This window comes from Phyllostomus hastatus, unplaced genomic scaffold, assembly GCF_019186645.2.
Source record: "Phyllostomus hastatus isolate PE091 unplaced genomic scaffold, TTU_PhHast_1.1 phas_contig_34, whole genome shotgun sequence".
Lineage (NCBI taxonomy): Eukaryota > Metazoa > Chordata > Mammalia > Chiroptera > Phyllostomidae > Phyllostomus > Phyllostomus hastatus.
The window spans coordinates 10,749,562-10,772,839 of NW_025333857.1; the positions used below are offsets into that span (position 1 = coordinate 10,749,562).

General features: G+C 37.0%; 1 protein-coding gene across 1 annotated transcript; it reads left to right on the forward strand.

The window, feature by feature from the left end:
- The first annotated feature begins 1,463 nt into the window (after window positions 1-1,463).
- On the forward strand, window positions 1,464-2,567 carry LOC123820208 (solute carrier family 35 member G1-like). Its single transcript, XM_045840946.1, has one exon. The coding sequence runs from the start codon at window positions 1,464-1,466 to the stop codon at window positions 2,565-2,567; it is 1,104 nt and encodes a 367-aa protein (XP_045696902.1).
- The last annotated feature ends 20,711 nt before the right edge of the window (window positions 2,568-23,278 follow it).

The following is a 23,278-nucleotide window of genomic DNA, read 5'->3' on the forward strand; positions in this document are numbered from 1 at the left end:
GAAAGCAGGTGGAGGCTAGCAGAAGGAATCACAACCAAAGTGAAAAAAGAGTAGTCACAAAATTGAAGTTACAAACTTTATCTGTTTCATGATTTCGGTAGCCACAAAAAAGAGAATCAGGAATCTAAGCTCACTTTCTTCTCCACCTGTCAAATTAGAATAAGAATACCTACCTGAGATTTATTTTAGAAGGATGTTTTTTAGAAAGATGTGGGGAATTATTTGTGCTGTGAATGTCAAACACCATCCATTAGGCTTGGAAAGGAGACAATAGTCACTGACTCTATGTTTTAAAAATAATAAGTACCCAACATTAGTAAAAGAAATAGGCATTGAATACAAAATAATACAACTTTCAGGTTATTTATAATTCAGAATACTCAAATATTTAGCAACTGATATGATGGAGGAGAGTAACAGAAAATAATTGCCAAAAGCCTTAAAAGTGTATATTCTCTTTGTATTTAGCAATTGTTTGTAGAAACTTTTTCTAAGGAAATAATTAGACAAATTTTGAAAAGGTACTTATACAAGGATGTCTACTGATGCAGACTTTGTAACACCTAAAATTTAGGAGTAAATATAAATTTCTAACCATAGAAGATTAATTAAATTATGCTATCATTTCAAAATTGGATGATATATTGACATTAAAAACATCTATAATAGATCTCTATGTACTGACTTAGAAAGTATTCTATTGCCACATACTGTTAAGTGACAAAGATATATTTTAAAACACTGTATAAACCATAATCTCATTTTTATGAGAAAATATATATGTATACATATGCATAGAATAAAGCCTAGAATTACATAAATAGCAAATTATAAATGAAATAGTGAAGTAAGCATCTCCGAGTGATAGGTTTATGAATAGGTTTATTGTTTTTCTTTGAACTTTTTCTGAATGTTTAACATATTTAAAACCTAGCAGATAATGGTTTTATAATTATTTAATAACAATAAATTGATCTCAGTTTTGAAGAGAAAATACATTGTCTCCAATCTTATCACAACCCTGAGTGTATCTTGGCATTACATGTAATCTACTGTATCCCTGACAAAGGAACGGATAACATGAAAAGAAGCTCTGCTTGATACAGTCATAAGTTCCAATTTAATTTCCCAGAATCCCATAATGGTATTATTTTGTACCTTGAAGCAACTTTAAAACATAATTACTCCCTTATAACCTTTTATCACTAGTAGAAAATGCATTAGATTGGGCTTTAGGAGGCATGAATACTTTTCTCTCCTAGAGAGCTAGTGGGCAAATCTCTCTATAGGACTTATTCAGAGGCTCAGGGAAGATTTCAGAGTCTTGAGTCTATAAGAATTTCAGTTTTTTCATTTAAAGATTTTCTATTTTATCTGTTTTCCATTTCTCTTTAAGGTTATAGTTGAACGTAAAGGACATTTTCCAGACGCCGCGCGGCCGCGGGGAGGTCACAGGCTGCACAATGCGGCCAGTGGACAGCGCTCGGGCTACGGAGCTGCAGGAGCCCCGTCTGCAGCTGACAGAAGACACGCCCCCGGGTGCGAGCGAGGAGCCGACAGCCACCGAGAAAGTGGGAACACCGGACCCCCACTCCGGGTGGTGCTGGCTGTGCCGATCCTCGTCGTGCTGCTCGCATGCGCAGCCTGAAGCCAAGAAGAAAGCACCCTGTCCTGGACTTGGCTTGTTTTACACATTATTGTCTGCCTTCCTTTTCTCAGTGGGCTCTTTATTTGTTAAAAAAGTGCAAGACATCCATGCTGTAGAAATTAGTGCATTCCGATGTGTGTTCCAAATGTTAGTCGTTATCCCTTGCTTAATATACAGAAAAACTGGGTTCATAGGCCCAAAAGATCAACGGATCTTCCTTGTTCTCAGAGGAGTCGTGGGTTCTATCGCCATTATCCTTCTATACTATGCCTACCAGACAACGTCCCTCGCGGATGCCACGGTTATCTCTTTTAGCTGTCCAGTGTTTACGTCTATATTTGCTTGCATACTTCTCAAGGAAAAATACAGCCTTTGGGATGTTCTCTTCACCTCGTTCACTATCATTGGAGTGATCCTCATTGTGAGGCCGCCGTTTTTGTTTGGTCCCAATCCTGAGGTGATGAGTAAGAGCTATTCAGACCACCTGAAGGGCCCATTTGCAGCAGCTGGACATGCCATGTTTGCTGCCTTGAGTATAGTTATCCTCAGAAAAATGGGGAAATCTGTGGACTACTTTTTGAGCATTTGGTATAATATTATTTTTGGCCTAGTGGAGACCATCGTTGTCCTCTTTATATTAGGAGACTGGAGTCTGCCATACTGTGGGCTGGACAGGCTCTTTCTCATACTAATTGGGCTGTTTGGTTTGAGCGGTCAGGTGTTTCTCACCAAAGCTGTTCAAATAGAAAAAGCAGGACTAGTAGCACTAATGAGAACTATGGATGTGGTTTTTGCTTTTATCTTTCGGATTATTTTCCTTAATGATGTACCAACGTGGTGGACGGTGGGTGGTGCACTCTGTGTAGTAGCCAGTAGAGCTGGGGCAGCCCTTCGTAAATGGTACCAGAGTTCCAAATGAAGCATAGTTGTTGAAATGTGTATTTTTTTTTACAAGTACACCGTCACCCAGTTCAAACATAGCACACACCTGGAAAATCCACATTTACTTCATTGATTATGTTTAATAAATTTTATAGCTAAAGTACCGTTTTTAAATATGGTTATATCTTCACTTAATGAAGCATAGCCCATCGGCTGGTCTAGTGATTTTTGTTTTTGTTTGTTTTTTGTTGGGGTGGTATTGGTAAGAGGACAGTTCATTAATTCATTAAAGAAACACTGCAAACATTTTTATGGCTCTAATAAAAAAATTACATATAGGTATGTGTAATTTTTTTAAAGTGTATTTTTGATAATGATGGAATATAGGTGGGGAGGAAATTTTAGATGTCCTTTTAGCAGTGTAGAGGCTAAGAAGCTCACTGGTAATAATGCTGCTATGATTAGTATTAGATTGAAAATTCATTTGAAATATAATTCCATTTAAGAGGCCAAAGCTGAAACTTGGAATAGGTACCTACTTAATGGTGTTAATAATATGGATTAATTGGCCTTATTTTCAAGGCTGTTTTTAATAAATGAATACCATTCTTTTAACTAATTTTGTGCCTTTTCATTTCAGAATTTTTACATGTAAACTTTTGAAGCCTTTAAATCACCAAATTTGACTAATAGTTTCTCTTTCAGTGGCATTAGCAACTGTAACTATCATTCTACAATTTTAATTTTCTGGGTTTTTTTTGAAACAGCAGTAAGTTGTGTGTGTTTTTTTTAATTGTAAGAGAGAAATCTTGGCATGGCTAGTGTGTACATTTCTATCCTAAAGTGTTTCCCCCTCACTAAAGATGTGATGTTTTTTCCTATAAATCCCTTTGAATTTATAGAGTGATGCCACATAAAATTTTCTCAGGATTTTATTAGATTGAACCATTTGAAATTGCCGAGATTTTACCTATTTAACTTACAAAAACTATAGTTTCTTATGGTTCACCCTAATAGATACCTCCCTTTCCCCCTAAGCCAAATACTTAGAGGACTTTGGAATATATATTTTTAAAAATAACTTTTTAAAGTACACTAATACTATTAAACTTATTTTTATAGTTTTTTTCCATTATGGAATTATATATAATAATGCTTAATGTTGTATGTTAAATGTAAAGACCCATGTATTCCATGTTGGTTGACTTTTGTGGTTTCTTGAATAGAGAAAAAAATCATTGTTAAATTCTAGTGTATCAGTATGATATTAAATATCAGTTCTGCACCATGATATTAACATTGTGAATTCAAACAACAAATTTTTTATATCTGGAAATTCAGGCCAATATTCTGAGTTAAAAAGAGAATTGAATATTTAGGAATGCTTGGGAATTTAATCAGGAATGGAGAATACATGCAAATGATTTTTTGTCACAATGAACCTTTTGTTGGTAAAGCTATGATGGTCTACAACTCTTTGTCAGACCTAGCATCTATAATTATCTTTAGCCTTCAAATTTGAAAGATTATTATAGTTTCTTTCTCACCCTTTCATCATAATTTTTCCAAAGTAAGAAGGAACCTGCCTTCTGAAGTTTATGTCTCAGTAAGAAAAGATCTTCTTTAATAGTTCCAAGAGGGAATTTTTGGCTTATTGATGGTCCCAAATGCTTCTCACCTGACAAATCCTAAATGAAGTCTATTTAGGAGAGTCACACTATCATAACTTTAGACTAATTCACAATATTGGAGTTTAGAGTTGCAAAAGCATCATTTTCAAGCATCATAAATAATTACAGAATCAGAGCATTTAGAGCTGAAGCATTAGTCCTTGTAGGAGACACACTACATAGATAGGGATGCTGTGGAGGGGGTCCTGCCCAAGATGGGTTTTCATGACCTTCTCCTCCCCCTTAGTTCCATGATAAAGTATGGAAAGTAAACTACTGCTTGACCTACCTAAGGTGAATTAACTCTCTGGGCACCCTTTCCCAGTTTTTTACCTTGCACAACAAAAGAACCTTTGGGGCCTTGAAAGTTAAAATCCCTTTCAGCCTGTAAAACTAGAGATGTTTTATTTCCATAGTGTGGTTTAAATAGTTGAATGTCATGATACATGACCAAGGTTGGAGAAGATGTTTCTTCTTCCAACTTTTATGTTGGAAGTGTGATTCTTAAACACTTTTATAATGTCTAAGGTATACACAAGGATATGTATTGTAACAACTATGAGTGTGTATTTTTTGCTAAGATTGTAGTTTCTCTATCTTGAAAAGGGAAATATTTTCATATTTTAATTTTATAAATACAAATAAAATAATATGAAAGAAAAAAAATAAAGGACATTTTCCTGTTGATTTTTAATATACCCAAAGCAAAAAGTCTGAATTAAAATATATCTATATTTGATGTCTTATATTTATAAGTCAACATTGAATAAATTGTTACCTTGGGTGAAATTTTTAACCTTTCTGAGATTTAGCTTTATCACTTTAAAATTGGCTAATAAAATGATTTATCTCTTGAGATTTAAGGTATAAGATATTATGTTTAAATACCTGGCACAATTCCTACTACTTAGGAAGTACTAGACTAATGCTAGCTATTGTTATCATTGGCTACATGGATTATTCACCTCTACTCAAATGCAGATTAAGCTCTAGTAATAAGAGAATATATAAGATTGAGAAGGAGAACACTAAGTTTTTATTAGTAAATATCTACATGACTTCATTATGTTAAGCAGACTTTTATTTTGATGATAAATTGAAACGAGAACATTAGTGGGGAAAAAAAGACATGATTCTACTTCCAAAATTTTCTGGATTCCATCAAAGGAATTCTTAATATATAAGAACTAGAGTCATCTTTTTTTTATCATTAGTAAAAACAATTTGTTTTAAAATGTTGAACAGCAACCACAACTTAGAATGCTCTAATGAAATCAGCTCATTTTACAATAGTAGTTAAACAATGATTTAATTAAAATGTTGATTTCAGTAGATATTTTTACTCATTTTCATTCAAAAGTCTTCCTCAATAAATTGCATTTAAACAGTTTTAATACACAAGCTTGTACAAAGATTGCCTATGATTTTAGAAAAACACAGGTTGAGGTTTTTTTTTCTTTCTATAAAACAACACTTGAAAGTGCTCTTGTAATTCAACTCCCAATCCTGAATTTCAAATGGAGAGCAGGGGATTTACTAAAATATGTGATGAAGAATCATGTTTTCATGTTCTTTCGTTCTGGCAGGAACTCTTGTTTCAATTGAAAACATTCCCTTGTCATTAAAGAAACCCAGAGGGCAATCATGAGTTAAGACCTGGAAAATAAAACTGAGAGGAAAGACTGGAACAACATGTGGTTGTTATTTTCAAGGCAACAGAGAGGGGAAGTGGTTTTCCACTGCTAGCTAAGCAAAGGCAAGCACACATACCATGTTAACGTGGAGGGCAGAGAGTAAAGATACGAAGAGATGGTGGTTCCCTTTTTTCATTCCTGGTGAAGGAGGTGCTGACTTGCCCTGAAGTCAGGACCCCTTAGTTTAGGATCTTGATGTCATTTCATAATTGAAGTAAAAATTTTCTATTTATACATGTGGTCTTTCACAATTGCTCTGAAAGATACCATCCCACTCACTTGGTCTCCTCTTCCACAAAGATGAGACTTAGTAGCTTGTGGGACTTTCCCAGGACCAGAGTTAGAAGTTTCATAGAAAATCACCATCCCTAAATTGTAAGTCTTACACATTACTCTATCTGTCCAGACCTAGAAAGAAATAAAGAAGAGAGGAAGGAATAGAGGGAGGAAAGAATGGAGAGAGGAAGGAAGGAAAAAAGGAAAGGAAAGAGAGAGGAATAAAAGTGGTGGTTTTATTTGAAAAAATATATTTATGACACCAGGTTGTAAAGACAGTATTAACTTACAGAAATCACTACATCATTCTTCCAGCCTTCTTTATAGATTGTCATCACCTTTCTTGTTTAATCTCCCTTCATACACCCCAGACTTAAATGCTGCTTTGTCCACACTCAAGCAAACAAGACACATACCCAATATATCATAATATTTACAGGAGGATGACGACTCTTCTTCCTCCATCACATGGCAGTCATTGCTACCTGATTAGAGTACTCTTTCCACCTAACCCATTGGAAGCTTCAGGATCCTTCTCACTGAAGAAGACAAACATCAATGGATTTGGGAAGCAATCTCTTTGCCATCTCCAGTTTAGAGTGCAGTCCCTCAAATCTTGTAGCTCCTTCACCCCAAAGCATTGCCTCTGCCAGTTATGTGATGTTTGGTACATTTAATCTTTCTGAGATTCACTTTCCTCACCCATAGAACAAGGGTCATATAACTAACTATCCCACATTGAGTCTGTAATAAGATAATGTATATAAAACACCATGCAGACATATAGATTAATTATTATTACCCTTAACATTATACAAGCATTTGTTTTCCAATCATTTTAATGATTCCATCATAATTAGCTTTCTTTTCCAGAAAATTCTGGCTTGCCTTACGCACAGTAGTGCATAAGCTAACATGGTTCCTGCACATAATTGGTTACCTATAAATGTTAGCCTAACCACTGCCCACTCACAGCTCGTTCTTAGTAATGTTACTCATTCACCAACTGTTGGTTTTCACACTATCATTTGCTTCCAAAACATGTTGTCTCAAAGAAGGATTTAAAAACAATAACAGGACTGGTTTCACCACTCCTTTACCCACAGGTGTCTGCAACATACTTTACCTCACAGAAGGAAAACCCTGGAAAGAAGCATGTCAGCTGCAAGGACAACCAGGCCTTTCTCTCCTTAATGGGATGATGATAGTGATGCTGCTGCTGCTGCTGCCGAGAGCAATAAACATTGATTGAACATTTCCTATGTGCCAGTAATTGGTCACTAATTTTTATAACAATCATATGTGATAATATCTGTACTTCAGAGATCAGGAAATTGGCAGAGACATTAAACAACTTGCCAAGTTCATGCAGTTATTAAATTGGTTTAATAGTCAGGGTTCTTCAGAGAAACAGAACCAGCTGGATGTACAAATACAGATGTAGATGTAGGTAGATACAAATGTAAATGTAGATTGTAGATGTAGCTATAGAAAGAGATCTGTTGTAGGAATTGGCTCACACAATTATGGAAACCAAAAAAAGTCCCATTTTCTGTCATCTGCAAGCTGGACAACCAGGAAAGCGGTGATATAATTCAGTAAGAGTACAAAAGCTTATGAATGAGGGTGTGAGGAAAGGGGGAATCCAAGAGCTCTAGAATCAGGAACACTAGCTCTCAGTGTTCAAAGGCAGAAGAAGATGGTTGTGTCAAGTGGAGAGAATTTCCCTTCCTCCATCTTTCTGTTTTATTCAGGCCCTCAGTAGATTGGATGATGTCTACCCACACTGAGGGCCATGTTCTTTACTCAGTCTTCTGATTCAAATTCTAATTTTTTCAGAAGACATTTTAATAGACACATCCAGAAATAATGTTTTACCAGCTATCTGGGCATCTCTTAGCCCATTAAGATAACAAACACATACGATTAACTATCAAAGGAGGTCATGAAACTCTTAAGCATGGATTCACACCCTGGAGGTCTGGTTCCAGATTGCATGCTCATAGCAGCATGGGGCCAGAGCCCGTCGTTCTCCCTTGAGGCCCTTTCCTTCAGCAACTGGACTGGATGGGCACTGTCCAGGCATTGCCTGATTTTCCTGCCTGGGAATCTATACCTCAGGGAATGATTTGGGCTTTTAGATGCCTCATACAGAACTTTTGATACCTGTGGAAACATAAAGATGTATATAGAAGTATGAATATATTAACTACATCTGAAAAGATTGCATGCAAAAGCAGATAGAGACAAAAAAAAACAAGCAGACACAGGATAGAGAGATTCTGGCTGATTGGTAAAAGGCCAGAAAAGCTATTCAAAACTGCCAGATAATTCACTCAAAAATTATTTCAGTAGAAGACCAATATTAAATCTACATTATCTTTTCACTATATACATATATCACATAATCATGTTATACTCAATAACTCACAATTTTTTACTTCTCAATTACACCCCAATAAAGTGAAAAGAAACCCAATAAATACAGACTAAGGAATATTTAATGTAGTCCTTTGTGCTTCACCTATATTTCCCCCCTTAGGTTACACAGTGCTTTTTAAAAAGGCAATTAAAATCTTGCAATATGGCTTATAATAAAAGAAAGAGAAAGAAAAATAAAGAGTAGGTCAAAGAAATAAAAATTATTTAGCTCAGTTATTGGGCTAATATAGTAATAGCACTCTTGAGCTCATTTGCTAGAAAAATTAAAAATTGACTGATCTTTGCAAAAGTCTATTCAGGTCTTCTCCCCACTTTTTAATTGGGCTTCTTGTTTTTCTGGTGTCAAGTTGTCTGAGTTCTTCATAAATTTTGGATATTAACCCCTTATTAGACATATCATTGGCAAACATCTTCTCCCATTCAGTAGGCTGTCTTTTCAAAGCTGTGGTACAAATACACAATGGAATACTACTCAGCCATAAAAAGAATGAAATCTTACCCTTTGTGACAGCATGGATGAACCTAGAGGGTATTATGCTAAGTGATATAAGTCATACACAGAATGACAAATACTATGTAATTCCACTTATGTGTGGAATCTAATGAACAAAAGAAACAAACAAACAAAATAAAAACAGACTCATAGACACAGAGAACAGACTGAGAGTTGACAGAGATGAGGGTATTTGGCGGGCTGGGTAAAAAAAGGTGAGGGAATAAAAAAGTACAAATTTGTAGTTATAGAATAGTCACAGAGATATAATTACAGCATAGGGAATACAGTCAACAATATCATAATAACTATGTATGGGGCCAGGTGGGTACTTCAAATATTGGAGGGACTATTCTGTAAAGCACATGACTGTGTAACCACTATGATGTACAGCTGAAACTAATACACAATAATATTGAATGTAAACTGTAATTGAAAATTAAGAAATCTGTTATTTAACTCAATCTATTACTCAACTATTTCAACAAGCATTTATTGATGTGCTTCCTAGAAATAGAGACATTTTTAGAGAAATATGAACTAAGGGTTTTGCCACAATAAATCCTAACTAGAATAAATGCTGGAGAATGCAACTGAGTTGAGTACAGTGTGGTTCTCAGGGGGAAGGTGTGTTTTTCATCAATAAATGTTGAAGACAGGAAAGTATTTAAGCTCATATAAACCAGATAGCCTTTGCCAATACCGTTCTCTCTGCCTCGCCAGTATTCTCCAACTCTTCTCCTGTAAACCAACTACTAGCCAAGGATGTTCATGGCTCTTCACTACCCGTCCTGCTCCGAGAGGAATAACTCACTTGTCCTAGAATTTTTGGCAGACTTTTTTATTACTCATCACACTATATTATATTTTATGGTCATTACCACATTACTAGAATTCCTTGTTCTTTTCCTGCTCTTTTTTTAATGTCTAGATATAAACATTTTGAAGGCAGAGGTCCTACCTTCTTTTCTTTGTTGTTTTTATGTGCCTCACACTTAACATAGTGGACTATACATAGTCAAGTTTCAATAAAATTAGAAATGGGGACTCTTAGGAATTGAGTCTTTTATTAGTTCTCAGCACATGAGGGATCATGGTGGCCATCAGAGAGTAGATAGTGCTTGATAATCATAAGAGCAGCTAACATTGAACACTGACAGGGTGTGAGCCACTGTCCAAAGTCATTTAAGTGAATAAGCAAAGAACTGAAGCCCAGAGAGCTAAATTAGCTACCTAAGGTTGTAAGTCTGGTCCAAACCCAGACAGCCCATCCTCAGCATTGGCATTCTCTATCACTCTGCTTTACTGTTTAGTGAGGGAAGGAGGAACAGCGTGAGTAGAAGCAAGGTGAGAACAACTAAATGGGTACACAGAAAACCAAAGACAAACTTCACACATTCTACAATTCTGATTTTGCCAGAAAAAAAAAACCTAACAAAAATCTCACTGCACATAATCACGAGAAAAGAACTTTGCAATGCAAATTTGTGATAAAGTACAACTAGCTAAAACAGAGCCTTGAAAACCATACCAACTACCTAAACAAGTATTGTGTGTATCCTGAGAGGGCCATCTTTGATTGGAATAAGGACAAGCAGCATACTTGGTTGACGGAAAGCCATTATAGGCTATACATAGAAAATGCAAATATGGCAAGAACATTCCCAGCTTTGTTTTCACTTAACTGATTGCTGGTCTTTCATAGGAGACACTTTATATCTATCATAATTCTCACATTAAATGTGCATATTGCTGTCTAAAGACAATATAGTGCTGTTTTATTATTATTTAAAAGTAGTAAACAAAAAGTGGAAAAGCCCATGAGAATATAGGGGAACCCTGAAATGTCATGCAAAAACAAAACTCCCACAGGTATGTAAATTCGGATATGTGGAATCCAGTCAATCAGAGGCAATCCACACCCAAGCGCTCTCCAAGGAGGAGGAGCACTGTGAAGGGGCTCACCGAGTCAGCCCGCTTGCCAGACTGGGCCTGGGTGCTGCTTCCCGTCGCTGCTGCCTGCTCCAGGATTGTCACTTTCAAAAGAGAAAGGCCAACTGGGAGATTTTACAATTAGAAAACCTGAAAGGAAAATTCCCCTTGAGATGTGTAAAGGACAGGAGCAACTTCAGATTCCTCTGGTTTCAAAAATTGTCCAGTTTCCAAAGAAAGTGCTTTCATTGCCATTCAAGAAACGCTGCAGCAGATCTTCAACACTTTCAGTCTGGATGCTCTCAGCCTTTCTGGAATGAAAGCAGTTTAGAGACTCCTAAGTGGACTTTATCAGCAAATGGAAAAGACAGAGTTGTGTCTGGAGTAGAAAAATGGGAAGGACATTTGCCCTCACAACAGGAGAATATCAGACTTGGGGCAAAGACTTATTTCCAAGGGGCCTGTGACTATTTGCAAGACCTAACTTATAGCCATTGTGCCTTGGAGATCGGTCATATGTGTGGAAATCCAAAGGTATTTTCTGTTCATGGAGCAGCTCATGAAAAGACTTCAAGGCCAAGAAATATAACTAATATGAAGTTGATTACTAGTATTATTTTAGATGTTTCCTCAAATCAGTTTGATATTTCTAAGCAACTTTTTATTTATTCTTTTATGAATTAGAGTAATATTTTCAGTCAATTTTCTGAAGTGATACAATTATTTTATCATTTGCACATATTAATTTAAATATTTATTTATTAAAATCAATTATATATTTATTGGTAAAATTTTAATATATTTGATGATGTATATGTAATATTATTTTAAAATTTAATATATTCTGTTTTTTACTTCACTTTTACAATTAATATCTTCTAAATTCAGTATTCTTATAACCTTGTTCAAAGGATAATCTCTAGACTGTTTCCTTTGGCAGAGAAAAGAGTTATCTTAAACTATCTTTAGGATCATCACACAAGGTAGGAGGAAAGAGTAACTGGATACTGGGACTATTAAGTGATACAGAAGATTGTGGCAGTGATGAAAAACCTGGCAATTTCTGTTCTCAGTAAGTTCTAAACTTGAAGTGGAACAGAAACACATCTTCCATGCTGGCTGTTATCACAATTCTGAACATGCCCATCTTCTATTTTGGATGTTATACGTGATTCCAAAAGGGAGTGAGAACAAAGAAAAGCATGGGAGAAAGATGATGATGGAGAAGGAGAAGTGAGGGAAAGAAAGAACGATGGGGCAGGGATTCCTGAGCTGCACTCCTATCAGCACTCTCCCACCAAAAACTTCAGGGGGCCCTGGGAGATGGTCACTCCCCTTCTCAGATTTCCTGTCCTTCACTTAAGCCCATAAGTGATAAATTATAAGTCACTAATATGTATTTATTCAGTGTTGTCTTCAGTCTAGGTGAAGCCTGGGGTCACATTCTCAATCTCACAACTTATTCAGGGGAATTTGGGCACAAACACATAGAAGTGAATGTTATAGGAAAACAAGGCAGAAATAGAGCAATGTATCTACAAGTTAGAGAAGTTCAAGGAGTCCCAGCTGGGTGGCTCGGTTGGTTGGAGTATCACCCTGTGCATGAAAAGGTTGGGGGTTCCATTCCGGGCCAGGGCACATATACCTACCTAGGTGCAGGTTTGATCTGTGGTCAGAGTGCAAGGAAGGCGACCAATAGATGTTTCTCTCTCTCTCTCCACCACTCTTCCTTCCTCTCTCTAAAAATCAATAAACATATCCTCAGACAAGAATTAGAGAAAAAAAGAATGTCAGGAAATGTTAGGAGCCACCAGAAGCTAAAAAGAGGCAATGAAGGATCCTCCTCTACCATCTTCAGAAAGAATGTGGTCCTGTCAACCCCTTGATTTTGGATTTCTAACCTCTAGAACTGAGAGAATAAATTCCTGCTGTTATAACTTAGCTGGTTTGTGGTACTTTGTTATAGCAGCCCTACGAAACTAATATAGTCACCTCAGCTCAGGTGGCTCAGTGGCCCAACTCACGTCATGGCCATTGGTTACCTTACATTGATCATGACCTTCTCCCATAGTTTCATGCTCTCCCATGTTCCAACAAGCAGCTTTCTATTTGCTTCTCTCTCTCACCCCTCTGAGAGATAGGATGCATCTTCCTGACATTGTTTTTGAATGCACAGAGAAACAGAGTTTCTCAGAGAATCCCAGTGCTTAAATAGTATTTAAGTATTAAATACTTATATAGTATTTGTGGGAGTAATCAGTTGGTTTCTGTGATCTCTTAGTGCTCCCACCTTTCAAATGTTCATGTTGCTAAATTAAGAGTTAACACAACACCTCTCCTGTGTCACATCAAAATATGTGTACGGTCTCAGAAACATTTCATGGAAATTTTTAAAGCTTCTGAAAGCTTTTGTTTATTTTCCAGTGAGTTTAATAGAGAATACATGCCATATATAAGCTTATAAGATTTAAGAATTAGACTACAATAAAATACAGCAGTAAAATAAAAGTAACGATAATTTGATATTTTTTAAAATATTACTTCAGAGGCTTCTGACCAAGATGGATACATAGGTAGATAAGCCTTGCTTCCTTATACAACCGAAAGAAGGACAACAACCAATTTAAAATAAAAAACAACCAGAACTGCCAGACAATTGGACTGTATGGAAGTTCGACAACCAAAGAGTTAAAGAAACATTCATCCAGACTGGTAGGAGTGGTGGAGGTGGGAAGCTGGGGCTGTAAGGACGTGAAAGAAGGGAGCAGCTGGCAGACTAGGATATCCCACATTTGTGTGTGTATAAGCCAGAGGAACAACTAGGAAGTGAGATAGATCACATAACTCAGGGTTCCAGAACAAGAAGCTAAAGCCTCAAAACCTCTGGCTGAAAAAACATGTGGGGATTGTGGCAGTGGCAGAAACTCCCAGCCTCACAGGAGAATTTGTTGGAGGATCCCATGGGATCTTAGAACATACACAAGCCTACCCCCACTCCCAGGGAATCAGCACCTAAAAGGGCACAATCCACTTGTGGGTAGCAAAGGAAGTGACTGAAGCAGGGAGTGAGCCAAGCAAATGACATTGTTCCCTCTCTGACCCCTCCCCCAATTACAGCACCATAATATCAGAGAAGTGGGTTGCCCCATCCTGGTGAACACCTAAGGCTCTGCCTCTCACAATGTAACAGGTGCACCGAGATGAAGAAAAATGGCCCAAATGAAAGAACAGATCAAAACTACAGAAAAAGAACTAAGCAATAAGGAGACAGCCAACCTATCAGATGCAGACTTCAAAACACTGGTAATCAGGATGCTCACAGAAATGATTGAGTATGACCACAAAATAAAGGAAGAAGTGAAGGCTACACAAAATGAAATAAAGAAAAATATACAAGGAACCAACAGTGACAGGGAGGACACCAGGACTCAAATCAAAATTTGGAACAAAAAGAAGAAATAAACACTCAACCAGAACAGAATGAAGAAATAAGAATTAAAAACAAACAAACAAACAAAAAACGAGGAGAGGCTTAGGAACCTCCGGGATAACTTTAAATATCCCAACATCTGAATTGTAGTGTACCAGAAGGAGAAGAGAAAGAGCAAGAAATTTAAAACCTATTTGAAAAAATAATGAAGGAAAACTTCCCCAATCTGGCAAAGGAAATAGACTTCAAGGAAGTCCTGGAAGCTCAGAGTCCCAAAGAAGTTGGACCCAAGGAGGAACACACCAAGGCACATCATAATTACATTAGCCAAGATAAAAATGAAGGAGAGAATCCTAGAAGCAGCAAGAGTAAAGGAGGCAGTTAACTACAAAGGAGTTCCCAAAAGACTATCTTCTGATTTCTCAAAAGAAACCTTGCAGGCAAAAAGGGGCTGGAAAGAGTATTCAAAATCATGAAAGGCAAGGACCTACATCCAAGATTACTCTGTCCAGCAAAGCTATCATTTAGAATGGGAGGGCAGATAAATGCTTTCCAGATAAGGTCAAGTTCAAGGAGTTCATCATCACCCAGCCCTTGTTATATGAAATATTAAAGGGACTTATCTAAGGAAAAGAAGATCAAAATTATGAACAGTAAAATGACAACAAACTCACAATTATTAACATCTGAACCTAAACAAAAACTAAGCAAACAACTAGACAGGAACAGAACCACAGAAATGGAGATCACATGGAGGGTTATCAGTAGGGAGGGAGAAAAAAGGTGAAAAAAAGATACAGGGAATAAGAAGCATAATTCATGGGCATGAAATAGACAGGTGGAGATTAAGAATAGGATAGGAAATGGCGAAGCCAAAGAACTTACATGTATGACCCATGGGCATGAACTAAGGGGGGAGGAATGCTTGAGGGAGGCGGTACAGATCAGAGGATGATAAAGGGGAGAAAAGCATGGAACAACTATAATAGCATAATCAGTAAAATATACTTCAAAAATAAAAAAATATAAAATCCCCTCCCTTAAAAACATTATTTCAGAAGATACTTTTGAATTCCACCTATCGTGTCTCAAAATCCATGCTTTGGAAATTAATTTTCACGAAACTATAAATGTATTCATAGCAACATTTGGAAATCTGTCTTTGGATGTTGGTTAAAAAAGAGTTTACAGTATTGAAGAAGTTCTTCATTTTAGTAACTAACACTAAATCATAGGGGCATGGCCCTAAGTACATTGACATTTCCAACCCAGGAACTGACGATCACAGGGGGTAGGGGCAGAGTGAAGAGAAATGAGCACAGGTTTGAGCCAGGAAATCCTGCTCACAGTTAGTACCAGGTCTAGACCACCATTTACTATGCGACTGTACAGTCACTTAATCCCTTGAGGCTCAGTTTCCTTAAAGTCTAGGACCACATCAATAGTATCTACCCTTCCTTCTTGTTAGCAAGAGTATATGAAATAATGTACGTAAAAATAATCAATAAAATATTAGATACAATGAGAACCTTTAATCTCCTACCAAAAATACATTTCGAACCAATTCAAGAAACTACTTTTGCATTATTTGTCACTTAGATTTTTAAAAATAACAACAAAATATAACTTACTAAACATGTTTATTTTTTTTAAATTACTGCTTTGTTTTAAGAGGGAGGACCTTTATCCCACCACAATGTCTATCAGGATGAGATGATACCTGTTACATGAGAAAAGAGTTAACATTTCCACTGCTATTATAAGTAGCAAAAATATTTTAGCACAAAAGTGGGTGTATCATACGTGTAAATTAGATATTTTAATAAGTAATTCATTGAGTTTCAGCCATAACAGTGTGCCAGGCACTGTTCTAAATGTGCCTGGGTCCGTGTCCATGTGTGAGTACATGCACAGTCACAAACAGCTCCAACAACATTTAGTTTATTCCTACCACAATGCTGTGAGGTTGAAATTATTACTTTACAGAAAAGGAAACTAGAGCTTAAATGAATGAATATTTTACCCCAAAGGTCTCGCTGGTCCTAATTCTAACTTGACCATAGTATTCATATGTTTTTTGGAAAAAATATTCAATATACATTTGACAATAGATCATTAGAGTTTAGTTATGATTGTGAAGACTTTTTTCTCCTCAGTTTATCATCCATTAGTGTTATCTTCTTTTCAAATATACTCTGACATGTATCAGGATTGCATTCTCAAGAACTTCAGCAATGCTCAAACACCACCATTGTGGATTTTCCCTACCTACCCACCAGGGGCAGGTCCATCCAGCACTACAGGCACCCTGTGAGGCTGAGGCACCTCTGGGAGTTTCCCTTACATAGCACCACCTGCGCTGCAGCCTCCCCACAGGTGGGTACAATTCAGTGAGATCACACGCATCTTGAAGGTAAAAATCAGTCACGATTTAGAGTAGCTCTCATATCACCAAAGCCAAAAGTGTCAAATGCCTTAACACTGAAGATCAACATACCTGTATTTTGGCATGTATAAGGCACTCCTGTATATAATGTGCACCCTCATTTTTGGCCCAAACTTTCAGGGAAATAAATCTTTCATTTTAATTTTTTAATTCAAATGTTTATTTATTTATGTTCAGAAACAAAACCTATTATCATATTCCAGGGTATTATTTTGCAAACAGATATTGTTATTGCTTTCTAGAGTTACACTTTTAACACATAAGTATAAATAAAAGAATTAAAAACATTATGTAGATATGGAATCAATACTATACATGTATAATGTGCACCCTTATTTTTCCTTCAAAAATTTGGGCAAAAAGTGTGCATTATACATGACAAAATATGGTAGTATGCTTGGGGAAGAGCTAATACTTTTCCTGCTAGAATATTTCTGATATTCAAGAAAATTTTGAACAAGTTTGTTTTATAGAGGAGGAACCTTAAAGCCCAGAAGGAGCAGTACTGAGAACTGAGGCTACTTCCTCTCCTTTGTGTTCCCTAGTGTCCTTCCCACAGTCCTGCTCAAGATAGTATTTCCTTTCCATTTCTTGAACAAATTTAATCACTTACTCTCCACATTATTCTTCCCCTGGGTCTCCAAATGTGCACAGTCTCCCAAATGTGGAGGAAAACTTCCCTAGATAGCAAAATGAATGATTTTCCTGGAATTGGATTCTTTACCATCCCTAAGGAGTCTTTTTGGGGTTACCTGCTCATATTCTCAATGATAGCTATTTCAAATAACATTAAACACACAATTTCGTGAGGACTCCACAGCTAGTATTGTGATAAGTCCTGGGGAGGGGAGGTGGATGCAAAGACTCCCGTGCTCAGAAAGTTCAAAGCATGATGAAGAGGCAGATGTACAAAAAAAAAATGATAATAATAATCACTGTAGGTTATGGTTGATGTAGAGCCTGAAATGAGGAAGAAGACCCAAAGAAGAACCAAGAGATAGGACAGAGGAAGAGGACAACAATAGAGCACAGAAGGCTTAAAGAAGCAGGTAGTGGCTGACAATGTCAAATGAAGGAGAAAACCAAGGGAGTTGGGGTCTAAAAAGCATGCAACTTGGCTATGGAAGGAAGGAGGGAGACAAGGCAACAGCTGGAGTGGGAAGCACAGTCAAGGGAGAGGAGCCTGTTAGTTGTGTCTTAACATGACTTGAGGGTGGCAGATTCAATTGCTTTAATGTGGCAGCTGTCACAAAAAATACAATGCTGACAGACGGATATCTGAACAGCTTCAGATATAATTAAATTAGGTTGGAGGAAAAAACACATCGTCTGAAACACAGGTTGGAATTTTAGATTAGTGTAAAGACTAGTCAATGCTCCATTTATAAATACCACCTTCTAGAGTTCTGAGGCAAAGATTTTAATCCAGAATTTAAAAAATGATTATGTGTGTGAAGGTCGGGTTCAATCATTTGAGTCAACCTGAGTTCAAATCTTACCTTTACTGTTTGCTAGCAGTGTTAACCCTTGGTAACTCACTTAAATTATGTGTTCTAGTTTCCTCAGCTGTACAATGAAGAGATAATAGTATATCCATTGCAGCTTAATTCACATACAGTGTTTAGAATAGAGACTAGAAACAGGGAACCTTTGATATAATTAGCTATTATCATCATTATTATAATTATTAATACCATTATTTGGTCAATTGTTTATTTTGACTCAATCTTTTTTTGTTTTGTAAGTTTCCCTATTAAAAAATGTAACATGTTTGTAAAACATGTTACAATTTTGTTTCCTGACTGTATATATCATACAACTACAAAGTCTTAAATTCTCAAAGCTTAATTCATTAAAAATAACTTCTTACCTTAAAACACAAAAAAGCAACTCTGACTTTAAAAGTCATTTGAATATAAGACAATACTTTTAGCTAATGAGATCAATATAAAAATTATCTTTTTATCTACATTTATATCTGCACCCAAATAATGTTTCCATCATTACAAAATTAAAACTTATCTTAAAAATTACCACATTTATTTGGTCTCCTGTGGGTGAGTCCTCCAAATGGTTTATAAAGTGAATTAAGCTAAGAAAAAGTAGCTTTCATAAACAATGACATTGAACAAAATTATAGAGAAATGAAAATTGTATGTGAATTTATTTATTTTTTAAAGATTTTATTTATTTATTTTTAGAGAGGGAAGGGAGGGAGAAAGAGAGAGAGAGAAACATCAATGTGCAGTTGCTGGGGGCCTTGGACTGCAAACCAGGCATGAGCCGTGACTGGGAATTGAACCTGCGACTCTTTGGTTCACAGCCCGTGCTCAATCCACTGAGCTACGCCAGCCAGCTGTATGTGAATTTAAATAAAACCTTTACTACATGTAATGGGTAACATTTTGAAATACACTAATGTGTTTCTCTCTTTGCCTTTCTTTGCATATGCCCTTCTTCCTGGCCTGCCAGAAGCATCGTTTTGCCTCAGGAGACATGGGCTGGGTGTAGTAGGGCAGCAGAGGGATGGAAAGGTTCAGTTCACTCTCAGCTTTTACCTACCAAAGTGGCCTCTTTGGTGCCTAGTGAGGCAATGGTTTTGGGAGTCAAATTTTGTTTCAGGAGTAAAGGGAATTTCTAAATTCTACAAAGACTCCTTTGTATGACAGCAAAACTTGGAGAGCAGTGGACTGAGTTTTAGAATAAGACAAAGGGACAGAAGACTTAGTATTTGACAATAAGGGAGGACACACACAGTTGCCTAGAGAATTAGTGGGGAGGTTTCTAGGATGGGAGGAAAAACATATTCTTAAAAAAGGAAGCTGTGGACGGACAAGATCTAGAGCAAAGGTCACTGTTTTCTCTCTCTCACTCCCTCTCAGTGTTGACAGCCTGAAAGAAAACACCTCAAGTTTTGCATGGTAGGCGTCTGCTAGCCTCCTCTAGTCCCACCCTGCTGCAAAGTTGGTAGTAGAAACATCCTGAGCAACACAGAGGAATCAAGCAGCCTTAGGTTTAGTGTCCTGCTTTCTCAGGCGGATGTGGAAAAACCTGCAGCTCTTAGAGCAGCATCCCATTCCACAATGCCAGGTCCAACAGGATGTGGGAAAGAGGGAGAGGCCTTCACGGATAGGCTGAAAAAATGAGTCTCATTCTCCACAGCTTGTTCTACATGTTTCCACACCCCCCAGGGAGGATAAGGAAAAGACAAAAGATAGAGCACGGGCAGAGGCCTTGAGGGTAAAAAAGAAGGCTGTCAAGGCTGGGGAGGAGACAAAAGGCAATGAGGGCGGGGCTTGTAATCCTAGCGGGTGGGACCTGTTTAGCGTCAACAGGTTTAGAGAGGACACTTCTAACGTAGAGACTCCAGCAGGACACAGCTTCTCCACAAGAGGCTACAGGTACTAAATGACAACCCAAGGGCCTGTGTGTGCAGGTGAAACCCATTCTTCACCACCTAAGGTTGTGAGAATGTTCCCATGCGCCAAAGTGCCTTGGAGAAAAAAACAGTAATTCAGAGACTGAAAGAAGAACATTGAGTTCCTTTTCTTGGCAAATTTTGTTTTGTATTGTTTCTCTTGATAATCAATAGGGTGTGGGTTCATAAACAAATAAATAAAGCAGTTGTTTTAAAGTAAACAATCAGAAAACCACTAAAAATAAATATTAGTGTAACTGAATTTTAGCAGTGTTATCAAAGTGTAACCGGCATGTAATAAATTGCATATATTTAAATTTGGTAAGTTTCAATATAGTATACACCTTTGAAACTCACCACAATCAAGACAACGAGCAACAGCCCTGGCTGGTGTGGCTCAAAGGATTAAGTGCTGGCCTGTGAACCAGGGGTTCACTGGTTCGATTCCCAGTCAGGGCACATGCCAGGATGTGGCCTGGGTCCCTGGTGGGGGTGCACGAGAGGCAACCACACATTGATGTTTCTCTCCCTTTCTTTCTTCTTCCCATCCTCTCTGTCTAGAAATAAAAAAATAAAATCTTTAAAAAATGAGACAGTGAACAACAGATCCATCACTCATACCCTTTGGCAATCCTTCCTTTCTGTCACTCCCCTCCCCTACTCAGTCTCAGGCAACTACTTATCTGCTTTCTGTCACCATAAATTAGTTTCCATTTTCTAGGATTTTCTATGCATGGAATCACATATAATAGTATACTTTTTAACCTGGCTCATACACTCAACATAATTATTTTGAGTTTCAGCCATGTTATTGCTTGTATCAGTAGTTCATCCCTTCTTATTGCTGAATAAGTGTCCTATTGTATAAATATGCCTCAATTTGCTTAGCCATTCATGTGTTGATAGCCATTTGGGTTTCTTCTAAGTTTTGGTTTTTACAAATAAAGTTGTGTACGAGAGTTCTGGTTGTACCACGTGTCTCTGACACTTGATATGGTGAGTGTTTTTAATTTTAGATATTCTCATATATGTGTAGAGATATCTCACTATGGTGTTAATTAACGTTTCTCTACTGACTTATTGTGTTGAGTATCATTTCAAGTTCTTGCTATCTGTGTATTTTCCTTGAAAAAGTTTGTCTTCAAATTATTTGACTTTTTAAATTAGGTTATTTGTTCCCGTATTGAGTTTTGAGAGTTATTTCTTTATTTGCATACAAGTTCTTTGTTAGTTACATGCTTTGTAAATATGTTCTCATCTACACCTTGCTGGTTTTATCCTCTTAAAAGTCTCTTCTGAGGATCAGAAGTATCTAAGAAATACTTGTTTTGATACTCATCTAGGAAGTATCTGTGAAATATATAGGATCATATCAAAGAAATCTCTGCCTAACCCAAGCCCTCAAAGATTTTCCCGTGTTTTCTTCTAGAATTTTTGTAGTTTTAGGTTTTACATACAGTGTTACATTTTGACTCTGTTACATGTGATAGAAAGAAAACCAGAACTTTCAAATACTGATCATATGAAACAAGTTAATATAGCAGAGTGATTAAGAATTCAATATCTGAAGTCAGATTGAAGTTCTAATCTCAGTTCCACCATGTACTAGCTGAGTGGATCTTGGTCAAGATAGTTGACTGTCCTGACCTTTCTTCCTTGTCTATAAAATTGGGTAAGCATAGTTCCTACATCACGGGGTTGCTCTGAGGGTTAAGTGAGACTACAGGTAGGAAGCACTGGAAAGCACATATAGCTAATAGTCAGTAATGTAATCATGTAAACTACAAGAGGAGAGTGCCCATGGCATAGAAAACAGATTAAAAAATGACTCCTGCTTTGTTGAATGAATGAATTACACACTTGGACACAATTGCCTTCGAATAGCATAGAGGACAGATTGGGCAATGTTGATACAGGACCAATGTTCAAGTCCAGGGTGTGATCTTCTTCTGAATGGAATAGACAATGGGGAAGTAGAAGCAATGCTTTGGATCAGCTAGAAAAGAATGACAATAGAGGCTGAGAGTACACTTAGTCAAAGATTACCCTAAGTGACTATTTATGACTAATTCCTGAGCAAGGCAATATAATGGGGAAAATACAAATGAAATTTTGCACAGTCCTATGGAAAGAGATCTCAAGTCACTTTTAACCAGATTTTTGGTGCCTGTGAAGTAAGGAGATTGACCACATCCTTTCTTGGGTCCTGTATGGATGTAGCAGCTGGTGACATTTCCAATCTGTGCTGTGGGGGTGGAAGTGGGGGAACAGAGAGGTTGTGATCCCTGAAAATGCCAGGTAGTTGAAATAAAAAAGCAAATCTAGAATTGAAAGTTGTCAGAGAATAACTGGTTCCTTATAGAGCCATTTGTGGCTAATGGAAGAAAAAGTGGGAAATGGGGCACTTTCCCAGGGTCTTTGTTCTTGGCGAATATCACATGAAGTACTGATGTTCAAAAATAAGATAGCCAAAGGAGGGGAGGGAAAGCAGGGGAAGGAGGGGATGGGACACTGGCAGGGTAGATGCACAAGAATCGAAAGTTAGAGCATTCAACCATTGGATTTAATTTCTCTGAAGATCATTGTGAAAGATATACTTTATCACTTTTTGTATATTTTTAAGTCTTCAGCCATTCTGTTACTGCCATAAAATGTTTTAGGGCTTTAGTCTCCCAACTAAAGGGGAGACTATGCCTTTGTGTTCATAGGCATAAAAACAAATTTAAACATTTGTTCAAGGAAAATGAGATTCGTGTGTTCAGATAATATTAAAATTCCTTTCAAAGACAAGAGTTTATCAATTTTAAGTTATTGAACTGTCATGGCCTCTGACTTCTTCTGTACAAGTAGATAATTGAAAATTTACTATACATATAACAGTAATGTAACCATCACTGAAAGTTTTGTTCAGTTTTGGTTAAAATTGTGGGAGAGAAAAACTCATACA

Excerpts from the sequence above, each read along its gene's own strand:
- LOC123820208 (XM_045840946.1), top strand. The coding sequence starts at position 1,464 with ATGCGGCCAGTGGACAGCGCTCGGGCTACGGAGCTGCAGGAGCCCCGT.